At 42.8% G+C, this 15,692-nt stretch overlaps 2 protein-coding genes across 6 annotated transcripts in view; both read left to right on the top strand.

Annotated features, from left to right (window-relative positions):
• The window catches only part of LOC106886325 (uncharacterized oxidoreductase ZK1290.5-like), a 52,104-nt gene extending 44,058 nt beyond the window's left edge, over positions 1 to 8,046 (top strand). The window contains exons 7-8 of one of the 4 annotated variants that reach the window (XM_014939122.1): positions 7,024 to 7,183; positions 7,868 to 8,046. In XM_014939122.1, coding sequence (XP_014794608.1) covers positions 7,024 to 7,183; positions 7,868 to 8,013 — 306 coding nt within the window. In that variant the 3' untranslated portion in view covers positions 8,014 to 8,046. The other 3 variants (XM_014939124.1, XM_014939123.1, XM_014939125.1) reach the window with 3 other exon arrangements.
• A 1,295-nt stretch (positions 8,047 to 9,341) lies between these two features.
• Positions 9,342 to 14,308, top strand: S1PR1 (sphingosine-1-phosphate receptor 1). 2 transcript variants are annotated; one of them, XM_014939120.1, is made up of 2 exons: positions 9,342 to 9,606; positions 11,557 to 14,308. In XM_014939120.1, the coding sequence occupies exons 1-2, from the start codon at positions 9,366 to 9,368 to the stop codon at positions 12,855 to 12,857; spliced, it is 1,542 nt and encodes a 513-aa protein (XP_014794606.1). In that variant the 5' UTR covers positions 9,342 to 9,365; the 3' UTR covers positions 12,858 to 14,308. The 2 variants fall into 2 exon arrangements, with proteins under 2 accessions (XP_014794606.1, XP_014794607.1); XM_014939121.1 differs by lacking the exon at positions 9,342 to 9,606 and adding an exon at positions 9,631 to 10,249.
• Positions 14,309 to 15,692: the final 1,384 nt, after the last annotated feature.

Genomic DNA, 15,692 nt, shown 5'->3' on the forward strand with positions numbered 1-15,692 from the left:
TGAGGCCAGAGGGCCACAAAACCATCTTAACAGAGTCTACAAATGAAAATGAGTCACAAAAGGAGCAAAGAACCCAGTGGAGCCTGTCAGCTTAATAGAATATTTGTCTATGACAAAATATAAAAATTTCCAGAAGGCAAAAATATAGAAAAATTCTGCCTCACATTTAAATGAATCTTGGTCAGTTTAAATAATAGAAACACTCCTGATCTTCTCTATGTTCATGATGTTAACTGTATATGCGTTCCTGTAGGTGTTTGATTTTACAATAGCAGAAGACGATGTTGAAATTCTGAATGGAATGCATGATGGGAGACATGTTTCCTGGGACCCAAGCCTTATTGTGTGAATGAAGGTTTGAGCTTTTTCCTTTGTCAGTGAGCAATAAGTCACACCATGTAATTTAAATTCAGGGAAGGTCACAATAAGAAAATAATCATGAGATTAATATCCGCTATTAATGACAACTGATTTGAAATCCTTAATGATAATGGACAGAAGATACTTTTGAGGGTGACACTTTAGTACAGGGATCTTACATTTCCATCTCAAATCCTGATCTGTAGTTCATTGAAGCCAATGCAAAGCCTCCTAATTATGCCATTGACCCTGCATAGGGCTATTTAATTAAAGACTATGAGGCGATATCCCTTCTTTAAAAATGTAAGAAAAATTGCTACCTACTAATGTACAACACAGGTGTTAAGTATGAATTAATTTTTCAAGTGCTTTGTTAGAAGGATACAATGTATGAAGGAGAAAAAGATGTGTGAAAATACACGTTAATACCATTATTATTATTCCAGTACTTATACTGTACAATATACTGCAAGTCGCCATCAAAAATATAATCACACTGTAATAAGCAGTATCTGAGATCACAAAAAAAGTTTTATGCATATATTGCATTGACCTAGAGAGTTCTATGCATGTTATTTACTAGCCTGTAGGTATAATAAATTAGAAATCTTCCCAGAGAAGTCCACGTACAAATGGACTAAGAGTTGAGCTCAGGAGCCAAAGAGGCATCTTTGTTACTGATCTTTTTCTCTTACTGGGAATTCTGGTGAGTTTTCCATAGCTGTTAGTGAGAATTAGTTTAGCTTTCCTTATGGACTTGTCCAGGAAATCTCATGAAGAGACTATACTGTTCCTCAGTATTTCTTATAAAATATATATGTATATTGAGAGATAGATGTAGATATATGTAGTTTACAGATCTGTTTTGAGAAATGTCTGTAGATTCTTTTATCGGCTGAGAATTCAACTTCTAGTCCCATTGGTTTGATATTTTAGGAGTTCCTGTGTCTAGAAAGGTATGGAAAATCTGACTATGATTTATATTGTGTATGGACTTCCTGAGGCAGTTTTCCCAGTCCTGTTCTGCTTTAGTCATATTGTGAAACAAAGCTCCTTAGTTTTTTATCAAGAAGTGACTTACAACAATCTTATATTCTAGCCTGCATTGTTTGTCCTCAAAGTAGAGCTTCTATACAGTTTGGCTAAAATACAGAAAAACTTACCTTTTTGATAACAGCTCCTCAGAATAATTGGCTGTTTTTTCCTGGTAAACACTTCCACAAAAATTTGTCTATATTTGCTTCTGGAATAATTAATATATTATTTATTATTATAAAATACAAGATAATGTATGAAATGCTATGCTCACTAATACCTGTACAATGTACTGTTCCAAGAAAGATACGCAATCTCCACAGTAAGGTTATTTTCTAGAGTTTCAAGTGTGGCCTGTGTTTTGGGGTACTTCAGTGTCTGGGAATGCCACTTCAGATGTCTAAGAACAGCTATGCACCTGGCTTAACTGTTGTGATGAGGCATTCAATAGTTCCAAAAAGTAAGGCTTATTTATAAAATTAAGGTAATTTTTAGGCTTTTTTGTTTGGCTTTTGCACAAAGTGGTGGCAATTACTAAGTGAAAAGTGGAAAGATTCCCCCAAAATAAACCTTTCTATCAGTGGTTATAAGCTAATCCTGCTTTTGGAAAGTCACTTCATAAGACAATACCTTAGCAATATGAAAAAAACCCAACCTGTTATTGTGCTGTTGAGGGATTCCTTGCTTCACAGTGTATCTGAATTCATAAAACCAGGACTAGAAGTGAATCACGTGCCTACTATTCACTCAATGGGGCTTTTTGGCACTAAAGACTTTCTCAGAAACTACAAAAGAGAAGTTGGAGCTTTACTTATTCTCTAAAGAAACAAATGTCACATCAATATACTATTTTCAACACAAATGATGCAACACAAAAGTGAACCAAATCTTTATATATGCTAGCAAATTCTAGCTTCAGTATTACCAGAACAATGCCAGTTAGGACTAGCTATGTGGCTAGAAGTCCCATGTTGGTCAGAACCAACACAGGCTGTTGGTATTTTTTCTGCGCTTATTTCTGACTGATCACCTCCATGTTCTGAGCTAAACAGAACTAAACCAGATTTTCTTGCTAATCCCCCATATAGATGGCTTTAGGCTACAGTGAGGATGGCTTCCTAATTCATTGATAGATTTCATTGCTTCCTCTGTCAAAGAGATTTTACACTGCTTTTGTGTCTGCATCTGCTTTTGCTAGGAAGTCAAGCCACCGTTTTCTCTGATTTAGATCATGGTATCTAAGTACAATGAGTAATGAAAGGAATAATCAGATAGAAATAGCATTGCTAGAAAAGCATTCTTCGTAAGGAGCTGTTGTGGCATGTTACAATTCTAATCTGATATTTTCCTAACTTCCTTCAGGGTTAATTATTGTTGGTTCAGGACATTTTTCTGGGCAGGGTTGGGTTTTTTTGGTCATCTTTCCCAGCAATTGCTTTGCTACAGGTAGTGGCTTTAGAACTGTGAAAGAGTTTCATTTGAACTATTTACAAAGCTGAGTGTAATTTGAGGCAATATAAGCTTTTTAAGTGCCAGAACTCATCTGACCTATTCCGTCTTTCTCCCAGGTGTGCCATTTTGCATATTGTGCCATCACTAATAGCCATTGTTTTCTCTAGAAGAGATTGCCCCAAGAGACTGGAACCCTGTTATCTCCTGTGTGCTTGGGATATATCACTGGAGACTCTTCCTTTGAATATGGCATTCCTGAGTTTTATACTACCTTAGTTAATTTAAAATCATTGATCAAATCCCCTTCTACTTTTGATCAAGTTGTGGAGGGAAGGACAGGCTCAGTGGCTTCATATTTTGTGCTCCTCTCTACAATCAAATTGACGTTATAGATGTGGTAGATAGTTTTGGTTTTAAGAAAAGGCTGTTGAAGATAAGTCCACATCACTTCATCTAAATGAATGTTTCTGAAGTACTGACAACTTTGATCATAGTATGAAGAAATAAGACTAAAAAGAAATTGGAAAATGAACAGTAGTGAAATTTAGGGGTAGCACTGAGGAGTGATTTTCTGTAATAGAAGCAGAACCTAGAAGACCAAAAAGGATATAAAAGTGTGAAGATACAAAATCAGGACATTTAACTCCATTGTTTACTTCTCCTTTGGTCAGTTAGCCTGGAGGTGCTAAATTTTTCAGATATATATTTTTTTTAACTCAGAATTCATCCCTCAAGTGAGTTCTTAGAATGATATGCATGTTCTTCCTGAGGGCTGAAATTCCTCCTCTCGTACATATTTCCATCAGACAAGCTTTCTCTGGGGAGAAAACTTCTTCACCTTTCTGCAGTGACCATTTTTAAGACACAGCTATGCATCCATTTTATCAATGTAGCCCATCATCTTGCCAACAGGAGTAGGGAATACACCTCAAAATTGGATGCACAACTGATTGGGGCACTCCTTTCTAGTTGAGATAAACCATTATTGAAAATAAGATACTGTTTATCAGTGTTATCTACTTAAGTGCAATCAACCGCCTTTACAGGAGCACTGTGACTCTTAATGGAAGGGAACTTTCTTGAAACAAATGAGGAAAATAAACTGAAAGTCAGTGGAAAGAGTGAGGCCGTTTTCTATGCAGCCAAGTGGCTTCATGTCTGACCCTGAGTGGCCCCCTCTTTCCTTTTTCTTGCTTATTTCTGAGTTCATCTTTTATATTACTGGACATGAAGGCACCTAAGAACATTTAATTGGAAAATAATGGGAATGGTTTTGAAAAGTGCATACTTCAGGAAAATTCTTTTAATCAGGCTGCAGAAGTGTTTCTACTGTGCCTGTCCCCCAACATAACTTTCAAGACATTATTTTTCTCACTACCATAATGTCTAATAAAGTGTAATATAGAAAAGTGTAATAAAGATATTATACTACTAGTAAATTCACAAATCTGTGAAGCCAAGCAGACGGCAAAATAGTAACCCTTCTTTTTGCTCTGTGGTTAACACCAGCTGATTTTCTTTTTAAAACAGCCGTGCTGAACTATTCTGACAGAAAAGCTGATTTTAAACTCGTGTTTTTGAAAATGGGCACAAAGGTGGAGTAGCTCTTGCTGACGCTAAAGAGCAGTTAACTCTTTCCATGTTGCCACACCCCTTCCAAAGCTTTGAAGCTCATCTCTGACTATAGTGCATTGGGGAAAAATAGCAGATAAGCCAACCTTCTGGCAGTTTTTCGTGTTGCTGTGCTAGGAGTCTTTTTCTGTACTTAATCTTTTGGCACTTTTTGCAGCCTCCCTTAACATGTCTGCATTTTTGAAAGACAATGTATTTGCACTGCGTGGTAGTGAGCCAACATTATATTAATGATATAAACGATGCAGCCTTATTGTTTGCCTTTATGAATGGCTGCTTATCCATCTGCAGCATCACATAGGACTAATTTCAAGTGCTAGGACATTATAGAATATTGATGACTTCCAAGGGAGCAGAACATGAGACCTACCTTGAAAACTTGCCACTATCCATTGAGGGAGGGGGAGCACAAAACCTGAAAATAATTTAAATCAATGATGCTGACACTACTTCCCAGTGATATAACAATTAGCACTCTAAACATCGTAGGCATGGCCACCGTTAGGGGTTGTGCTTCTCTAAGCAGCTTTGCACAGATCCAGTGTACCCATCTCGCTGTGCCCACGAGGAATACTGAACAGTGGCTGTGCTAGCTAGGGCCCTTTGAGAATCACTCTGGAGCTGAACTACTAATGGGAAATTCAGGAGTGTGTTAGCAGCATTATGATCCTACTAACGATTGCTCTGGTTTTTTCTCAAGCAAAATAGATTTCCAGGACTTTATAGATGAGGCTTCAAAATTCCAGTATAATGAACTAGTGCTAAGTTCATAACTTGGCTGTGAAATTTAGAGGGGGGGTGGGTGTGGAGTGCACAATTACTTTCGCAGTTTCCTTTCTGTTGTTTTGTTATGTTTTTCTTTTTTCTATGAATTCAATTTTCTTAATGTTTTTTTGTGACCTGGATTCATCCCATTGAATATCCATAAGTATGATGTTGCCAAGATGAATTTACAGTAAATCAGTTGCTTTGGGTGCAGTATAAAGGTGGTAGAAGATTAATCCGAGGCATAGCTGTCAAAAAGTCATACATATACCGCGGTATAAATTCACTTTCCTGATGTTGAATGTTAATGGACTCTTTATATTAATGAAACCAGCTATTTTATATCACATGGTGTGTGAGATTTTTGCATGATTATCATGAATGCCTTATAAACCAGATATAAATACCTTCAATTACTCTGAAAAATTATCACAGGTGGTTTGGTTTGTTTTTTTCAGGAAATGGCTATTTTACTGCTTCCCCCTTCCCATATTAGAGATAGGTAATATCTGTGATCTACCAAATAATTGTGGATTTTCCATCTAAGACTTCTCTTTCTTCATAATAGCAAGTTAAGTTCAGTTATGCCCATTGATGTCTTTAGTTTACCCTAGTATATGACGTAGATTTGGAATTTACTTGACTGGTCGGTAACAGTGGAATAAAAAATTAACCTTCAAAAAGTTTTCTAACACTGCCTTATACAGTTTCGTTGTTGTGGAACTTCTGCTGTATTTTAATACATATATCTAATCATGATATATGTTTTTCTCATATTAAAGAGTGTTATGGCTTTCGGTGCAATGATACCCAGCAAAACTATTGCATGTCACTTTCTGAGCTACTTCAATTCTTTCTACTTGGACTTAAGGTTTTCCTAATGTTATATTCAGCTTACTGATTTAAAAATTAATTACAAATTCTCACAAAAAATGAATATAGCAAACTTTTTACAATAGTCTTTTAAAACAAAAAAAGGCATTTAATTAATATTAATTATCAATCTAAAAAATGAAAATAAAACAGACCACCTAAATTAAAGAATGCTAATACAAAACAACTATGTGTGCTTTAGTCTTTGCAATGTTCTCATCACTTTTTTTTTTCTCCAAACCAGGTTTTTGATTTTAATCTGAGGGAAGAAGATATGGAATTTTTGAATGCTATGAATATCAACAGAAAATTAATTCATCTAACCTATCCACTGTGGAAAGGATAGTTTGAAACCAGATTGTTCTATACAGAAAAAGTGATGCAACTGAAACATTAACTCATTTTAAACTGAACAATAAATTGTTCTCTCAGGTACTCAAAGAGTACCTAATAAATATCAATCAGTGATCAAAAATTGGTATCAATGGCTTGTATTTACTGTTAACAGATTAATAAAATAATTTTGTTTCTCTTTTCTTTGTTGCTTTCTTACAGATACAGAAATGCTTTCAGCATTTTCTCTGCTTTCTCAGAACTTTCTGGCATATTCTCCCAGTATGGGTTACGCTATCTCACAATATTATTAAGTTTTTTCTGCCTGTATGTACTTCATTTAAGGTGTCATTTTCACCCGTTTCAACAAATTATCTTGGTTTTTTTGAAAATATTTTGAAAGGTATTAGTTATTTAATTTTGAAAAGTATTAGTTACTTAAAGGCACAGATAAAAGCATGCTACAATGCATGCGGATCTTGAAAAATTATTCAAAATACGGAATATTTGTTCTGGGATTGCAGCAGAAATCTGAATCTGACTTTTTACGCTGTTTTTTTACATTTCTTCTAGTCAATGAGAAGTTGGGGGGATTCTGCAGGCCACTCTTGGTACTTTCTTGATGAGCAAACCTGTTCTGTTGGTAGTGTTTCAAGGATCTCCTGTCTTGACCTAGTACCTGAGGGAGGAATGGCTCTGGTTTATGGCCTAAATTGCATCAGAATGAATAAAGGTAGGTTTTGCTTATAAAGCTTAAAATTTTTGAAGGTGCAGAAGAGTAATGTGTTGGAGAAAAATCCTTTGCTAATCTGTCTTGCAGGAATTTTATTTATCTTTCCAAGATGGATATTGTTCAGACATTCCTCTGATGGACTTGTGAGTTGTCCAACAGTACTAGCACTAAGAGAGTACAGTCTTCTGGTGGGGTCAGAGGCCACCGATCTATTAGTATGCAGGCTTTGGGAGTACCCCAGCTTGCAGCTTCTTTTCTGACAAGATCAAAGGATTTTCCTGCAAGGAAATTGCCCTGTGACTAGCCAGGTTTCTGAAATCCCCACCACAATAAGTTCTTATCGGAAGTTCCACAAGAGCTCTGGGTTTCAGAGGTAGTCAATATTATTTTCCGTTGCCATGCCCTAAAACATGAGTTTCTGCTCATCCTAAAAACTCAGGTATCTAAGAGCACATACGTATTCAGGATTCCTGTGAACAAAAGCGTCTGTCTCTATGCTTGTGGACATGTTGCAGGCACATTCTTTTAACCAGTTTACCCAGGTCAAGCAACTCTCATGAATCAGTTTGGTGTCCTATGTGCACAGCCCTCCCGCTGGCATTCAGCTGAGACCCGCGGTCTGGTTATTTCTGAAACGGTGCCTGAATAACATTGCATTGTCCTCTCTCCTTGTTCTGACTGTAGGCAATTCCGGAGTCGAGCTCTCAAAGGAGAAACACATACCCTGGACTTCTCTAGCGTATTTCATAGAAGTACAAGCTGCCTTAACACTGGACCTGGCAGTTGGGGAGGTACTGAGAAAAGAGTTCTTGTTCTGTTGGTGGGGATAGAGTATAACCCTGGTGAAAACCACCTCACTAAACACCGGCATACTTTTGGTGGAGTTGGTGGGACCAACCTGAGCTGGCCTCTCTCTGTGTTCCAGCCCTTGTAAGCAGGCTACAGCCTCCGCAGTTGAGCCACTTTAACCTGTCATCTCTGAGGTTTTAGGCGGCAGATCTGGCTTCATTTGCCTGAGAAGAATGAAGCTGTATTTCAGTTTCCTCTCTGCTGAGATGTCAGGAGGGCTATAAATGTGTGTTGTGATCTAATTTTAATGATGCTTTTTGTGATACAAATACCCAGCTGTTTGGAATGGAACTGAAATTGCCCAGGTATTTTACACAACCTCTGACAAGTAATTTGTTGGATGTTACATCTCTGAGTTGGAGCCCTCTCAGTTGTTTAACCAATAACCTAAACATGAAAGCCTGTACATCTGACTGCTGAAACCCTGAGTCACTCTGGCCTTTAATTAAGGCATGTTCCTCTTGCTTAAAATTATGTGAGAATTATTTCCTAGAGGAAAATGCCTAATGAATGTACTTCTATTTAGTCTTTTCTATAAATTAGTGATATAAAGGGGGAAAGCTTGAAGTATCTAGGGTATGTCAGGCAGTTGCAGGGGATACATATGTCAACCTCAAGCATGATTTATCTTACATGCCTTTTCTGACAGTTGTAATTTAACGGCTGTATTTTCCTCCAGGCTCTCAGGAGGCTAAACATCTTTTCAAGTTTTCTAGCTTTGTGGTGGAAGAGTAAATGTCTGTTTGCCAGTGTAATCTATCTGAGTCATTCTGGGAGAGGCGTGGAGCAATTGAAGCATGACTATTAGCATAAATAAGAGAGGGACTCTCTTCCTGAGGGTAGAGTTACTCTTGCCCTCTTTCAGAGGAAAGCTGTTTCCCCATAACAACTGCTACTGCTGATTTACTGGTGTGATGCTGTGAATTAGAAGACCTAATATATTGAGCTCTGGTCTACTGTCATATTCTTTTGCATTTCAATTTGAAGCGGAGTTAAAGAGAACAGAGCAAGGAAGGAAGAGGAAAATTTCTGCAGTAAGTGCAAGAGTAGATTACCAGCAGCATTAGCATTTCACATACACGGCGGTGGTTTTTTTCTTTTAAAAGTTTGAAGAGAGAAGGAATTACTAAGCCTAAACTCACTACTTCTTTCTCAGTCTCAGTGTAATAGCACTGCTACCCCTGTAAGTAGTTGTCATTTTAAATTCATGCTTTAAAACATACACTGGCAACTTTCCTATGTATTTTCAAACGTGTGGGTGTCTTACAGCAGCCTCTGAACAGTCAAAGACATTTTTTTGCATGTGGAAACACCGAGTGGTGTTTGAAGTAGCATGAAGGGAGCCCGCCATGGGCCAGCGCAGACTCCTGCCCTCCTGCCGCGCTGGCTGCCGCCCCTCGCCGCTCCTTGCCCCGCGGGGCTGGCGCCGTACCCCACGCCGCGGGAGGCTGCAGCCCACGGGTGCCGGTGCCACCCTGCAGGAGGGTTCCCGCGGGCAGCGGGCCTGCCGGGACAGAACCCACCTCCGCGCGGGCCCGGCCTGGGAACGGGGGAACGGGAAGAGCCTCTTCCAGGTATTTCCTTACACAGTACTTGGAGCGCTGGTACGCGCGGGGGCTGAGGCGGCGTGCGGGATGCTGCCTTCGGCCCCTTCCCCGCCGTGCCTTCTGGGAGGGGGAAGGGGAAGGGATGGTCCCTGGGGCGCAGGGGCCGCGCTCGGAGTCAGCCGGGCCCCGCCGCCACCTTCTTTCGTGCCGGCTGTGGGAGGCGGCGGCGTCCAGCCCCGGGAACGGCTGGAGCCCCGACGGCTGGGCCCCTTCCCCGCTTCCCGCGGTCGGGCAGGGCGAGGTGGGTCCCGCGGCGGATCTCCCCTCCTCACGCCTTCCCGGGCTTCCTGCTTCGTCCCCTCTTTCTTCCCCGCATCCGTGGGGTCTTGAAAAGCAGAGCAGCCCCCGACGGTTGCTCCCTTCCCGTCGCTCCCTTCCCGTCGGGCGGCGGGAGGGGGAGGGGGCGGGGCGGCGAGGATGGCCCGAGGGCTCTGCCAGCTCTCGGGCTGGTCCCTCGTACGAGCCGCCCCCCCGCGGCCCCACGCAGAGGGGCGTCAGCTGTGGGAGTTGCAGAAACATTAAAACCATCCCCGGCCCGGCCTCCGGAGTCGCTCCGCGGGCACGCAAGATGCGCAGGGCCGATGTGGGCTCCGCGCCGCGCTTGAGCGAGGTAAGGCTCGGGGAGCCGCGGCCGCGCACCGCACCGTGGGGCCGCCCCCGCGGAGCCTGGGGCCCCGCGAAGTACCGGCGTCGGGGCTTTCTCCCGGCGCGTCCCGCCGGGGCTCTCCAGACAAAAGCGGCGAGGGGGCTCCGCGGCGCCCGGCGTGGGGCTGCGGGACAGGAGCGGTGCGGGACAGGGGCGCTGCGGGAGCGCTGCCAAGTACGGGACAGGGGCGGTGCGGCTTTGAGGCCGGGAGCCGTGCCCACCTGGAGCGGTGCGGGACGGGAGCGGCGCGAAGCGAGGGAGAGGAGCGGTGCGGGTTTGAGGCCGGGGCAGAGGGGTGCGGGACAGGAGCGGTGCGGGCTGGGGCCCGGGAGCAGAGGGGGAGCCGTGCCCGCCGGCCCCGCATCTCCTGCTTTGCCCCGCTTAGGCTGTAATTCAACAGCTCTGCCTGTTCTTCTTTCCTTTCGTGATTTCACGACTTTAATTCTCTTTAAATGCCCACTAGAACCTGTTCCTATGTAAAGAGACTTTCCCTCAGATCTGCATTCCTCAATCATGCCCATTGCAAAAGCTTGCAATGCTGAGTATTCAAGCACAAGGTAGTTTTTTGCCCTTGTTTGTTTCAGACCCACGGAATGGGCCTCCCATCTTGCTTATTTACATATTTTTCTTGGGTTTTTTCTAAACTTTTTACCGCTCCAGGTTTTGTAAAGCACATTCTTTTATTTAGCAAGGGCACCCCTTTCCTGTTTACAGCCTTGAGACGATCACTCGCTTATAGATACATCAGTGGATTCACCACTGGTCGAGATGGCATCAGTAAATTGCATAATTGCCCCCTGCCAAAACTCTATTAATGGATGAGAATACAGGTCTCCTGCCAGGTGATTTCTGTGCAGGCTTTCGTGCATTTGCAGTTAAATCAAATCAAGCCCTTTCCCTTTCTAAATCTCTGCTGTTGTATTACAAGGTGTGTTTCCTACTGAAGAAAAAGATCCAGTAGAACTTCTTGCTGGGGAGCTTTGAGATGTTTCACACTGAAAAGTCCAGTAATGCAGTCCTTGCCGACTCCAAGTTACCTGTTTAGCTCTGCATGACAGAACTTTTTTTTTGTCTTAATAAGCTTTACCGATTGAATACACCTCACCGTCTTTTAAATGTACTTTAACAGCTGAATGAAACCGATTCCTGGGTGATTAGATTCGTGACTCCGAGGTCGAGTCAGAGGAGCAGATGATCTTAAACCGTTTGTCGTTTGTTACGTTGTTTGCCTGCCTTCTTTTAACTCCGGGCTTTGTGGCTCCCGTTCTCAGGGCTGCGGTTTCTGAGGCTGTGCACAGTCCCGGGCAGGCTGCGGGGACAAGGAGCTGCGGGGACAGGAGCTGCGGGGACAGGAGCTGCGGGGCAGCCACCGCCTTTGCGCTCGGTGTCACCGTCCCGTGGCCGCTGGGGAAGCGGCGCCCAGGCGGGCACCATGAGCTCCGGCACCACCGCCCCGCTGAAGGTCGCCGGCACCGTTGCCAGCACTGATGTCAGCTATGTCATCAAAGAGCATTATAATTACACGGGAAAGCTAAATGAGAACGTGGACAGTGGAATAAAAGTGACGTCGGTGGTTTTTATCATCATTTGCTGCTTTATAATCTTGGAGAACATTTTTGTCTTGCTCACCATCTGGAAAACCAAGAAGTTTCACAGACCCATGTACTATTTCATTGGGAACTTGGCTCTTTCAGACTTGCTGGCTGGTGTGGCTTACACTGCCAACCTCCTGCTATCCGGACACAAAACCTACAGCCTCACCCCCTCCCAGTGGTTTGTGAGAGAAGGCAGCATGTTTGTTGCCTTGTCAGCTTCTGTGTTCAGTTTGTTGGCCATTGCCATCGAGAGATACATCACCATGTTGAAGATGAAACTCCACAATGGCAGCAACAGCTTCCGCTCCTTCTTGCTGATCAGTGCTTGCTGGGTCATCTCCATGATACTCGGAGGACTCCCGATCATGGGCTGGAACTGCATCAACCTCTTGTCCAACTGTTCCACCGTGCTGCCTCTCTACCACAAGCACTATATTCTCTTTTGCACCACCGTTTTCACTGGCCTTTTGCTATCTATTGTCGTCCTCTATTGCAGGATCTACTCCATGGTGAGGACTAGGAGCCGCAGCCTGACATTTCGGAAAAACATTACCAAAGCTACTAGGAGCTCAGAAAAGTCACTAGCCTTGCTCAAGACAGTGATCATAGTCCTGAGTGCCTTCATTGCCTGCTGGGCTCCCTTGTTCATCCTGCTTTTACTGGATGTGGGGTGTAAAGTGAAGACCTGCCCAATCCTCTTTAAAGCAGAGTATTTCTTAGTACTGGCCGTGCTCAATTCAGCCACGAACCCTATCATCTACACCCTAACAAACAAAGAGATGCGGAGGGCTTTCATCAAGATTCTGTGCTGCTGCAAATGTCCCCCAGCAGATTCTGGGACCAAATTCAAGAGGCCGATCATCGGAGGGATGGAGTTCAGCAGGAGTAAGTCTGACAACTCCTCCCACCCACAGAAGGAGGAAGGCGACCGTCCTGAGACCATCATGTCTTCGGGCAATGTTACCTCATCTTCTTAGGAGTAACCATGGGGGTGTATTTCAGAGCCTTCCTCTGAAACCGGGGAGCTGAGATGCCCTGCGGCTCACGGCGGCAGCGTTGGGCCAAGTGAGCAAGTAGCATTAGTTCTAACGAGGCAAACGGTGCACTTGCGAGGCTGGAGTTCAAGAAATGGGACAGACTGTTCTGGCTTGAAAATCTTTTTCCCTGGAGCATGTTTTGTCTTTGCACTGAGGCAGCTCAGGATTGTCAGGCGCATTCATATCCTGAAATCTCCTTAGTAACTCTGAAAGACTGATGCCTTGGTGAAATGATGCCTGGTGTGTGAGAGAAAGAGAGAGGGGGAGGAGGGAGAGGGAGAATGAATCTTTTTTTTTTTTTTTTTCCCTGGGAGAAGAATGTGAAGTTATTTCTCCTTTACTTGCAGCAAACCACTGACACAAAGATCTTTCTGTATTGAGTTTAGTGGTGGCCCTGGTATAGTAGGTCAGAAGCGTTTGTTTAGCACATAACAAGGAAAGAGATCACACAAATAGAACAGACCGTGCACAACCATAATTTGGCATCACTTTCCAGAGATTTTAGTTAAGTCGTAAGGTTTTATTTGCAGAGTCCAAAGCTGTTGGGGTTTTATTTAGAAGGATCATAGCTGTGAATTTTTCTGCTGGTCCATATTACATTTGAAGACCGTGAGCCAGACTCTGCCGTTACTTTCACCTGTACCATTCCGTTGGCTGCGCCAGATCATACGGAGTAGCTCAGAGCAGCATTCGGCCCCATATGTCGATTGCCTTGTTATTCTATAGCATTAAATAAACTGCATTATCATGACAAATGCAAGATAGAACTAAAGGTCATTTCTCTTTAAGATGACTGAAGGTAAATCTTATAGTATAAGATACTATTGACAACAGCAGGGTTTTTGCCTAAGTAAGAAGAGTAAAAAAACTGAAGGGGCATTTCAGTGTCAGGTTCAGAGTCATTCCAAAGGTCAGTTGGAAAAATCTGAAAATAGTATCTTGAGTTTCAGAAAAATAAAAGGAAAGTTGAAGTGAAATGACTATAGATAAATGCACTTCCATAACAAAATGCAATATATTTTGGCACATTTTATTAATGTCTATAATTTCAGCAAAGATGTCTGTATTTTATCAGTTCATGGAAGAAGTACCTGTCATTAAATTGAATGTATTTGTTTTACAGCATCATTTTTACTCCTCTATTTTTCTAACCTGTGCTAATGGGGTTGAATGTGTACAATGTAAATAAGTTATAAGATGCAGGAGTCTTCATGCACCTAGAGTATTACTATAACAAAAGTGGTATATCTGGGATAGCTGAGAGCAATTGACTGATTTACAGTTACTGGCAATTCCTAGAAGTGGTATTTTGTAAAGAAAATTTATTGCCTTTGTAGTAAAATTTCCAGTGCAATTAAACGGATTTTTTTTTTCTGGTTTAAAAAATAGTATTTAAAATGTTTCTGACTTTTATTGTTCAATTTGCACATAGCTTTATTGACTTCTAAACATTAATAAACTGATTTTTTTAAAGTTTCTGTTGTCAGATTACTAGTTTTGTACTATTGTGGGGGGTTTATGCCAGGTGTGGTTTCTTGTTGACAGAAATCAGCGAAAAAATTACTTTCAGGACATGCTGGGATTAAGCCAATTTGGCGGGGCCATAAAATGCATAATGCCACTTACAGGATCGTGTAAAATACAATATGAAGGCCAGAATATAATTTTTCATCAGCACATGCTGTATCGATGAAATGCTATTAAAAGAAACTACAGTAGTGATTTCTCTCCACCAGCTGATGAAGCACAAACAGCAGTAAAAACTTGCCTGCCAGTTTTGCCCCGACTGCCCAGAACAGAGTAAGAGTTCACTTATATCACTAATATAATTCATGAGTTTAATTCTTAGCTTATTGCAAACATCAAGGAAGTTTATGAAACACAACGGTGGCCTCAGCTGTGTCACGGCTGCAGCTCCGTTGGGTCGGGCAGCGAAGACCGTGGCAGTGGAGCTGAATAGGTACCGCCTTACTTCTTCCAAAGGCTAGACTTCCATTTCCTCTCCTGCGGCCATTCCCTCTCCCTGTTACTTTTAAGTTCCATGGAGCTCATACAGGATGCAGTTGGAGTGTGAAGATAAACCTCACCTTGTCGCGCTGGATGTCAGCGCTGCGCAGGGCTTACTGTGGGAAACGAGAGCCTGCTCACCGAGGAAGGCTCTGGGTCGTAACCTCACTTCCTGAAGGAAATTCCAAAAATGCCCTGAAGACAAAAGAGTGGAAACAGGCTGGAATTTCTCTCCATCTGTCTGCCCGTACGGAAGGAATGATTTCATGTGTGCTCACTTCCTAGGCTTTTAATTAGTGACCGGAGCAGGGCTGGAAAAAATGTCAAATCTGTATTTGCACCCAAGATAAAGTCTCTCTTGGCTCAGGCCTTCATTCGGGCAGGGGTGGTTTGTGCCGGGTGCTGACAGTCATGAGGGAAAGTGCTGCTTTGTCCCAGGGATAAAGTCACTCCTGTGCAGAGCACCAAAGGCATATAAACAACTAAAGTCCAAGTTAAGCCCTCCACCAGTGCTACCAGCGGGTAAATAGAGGCAACGTAAGGAGGCCATGTGCAGGGAGGTCTGAATTTGTAGGGGTGTTCTTACGCAAAGGACCAGGGCCCTTCCTCTCCTGAGGCCTTACAGGCACTGAGGTTGTTTGTCCACATGGGTCTGAGATCCTGTGACACGGGACGAGCTATGTCACAGCACGGCTGTTTCATTGGCCCCTCATGACCACCACCAGCCTTTCTCTATTCATTACTGATAGCCCACAGGTGAGTCACTTC

This window comes from Calidris pugnax, unplaced genomic scaffold, assembly GCF_001431845.1.
Source record: "Calidris pugnax isolate Ruff unplaced genomic scaffold, ASM143184v1 scaffold18, whole genome shotgun sequence".
NCBI lineage: Eukaryota > Metazoa > Chordata > Aves > Charadriiformes > Scolopacidae > Calidris > Calidris pugnax.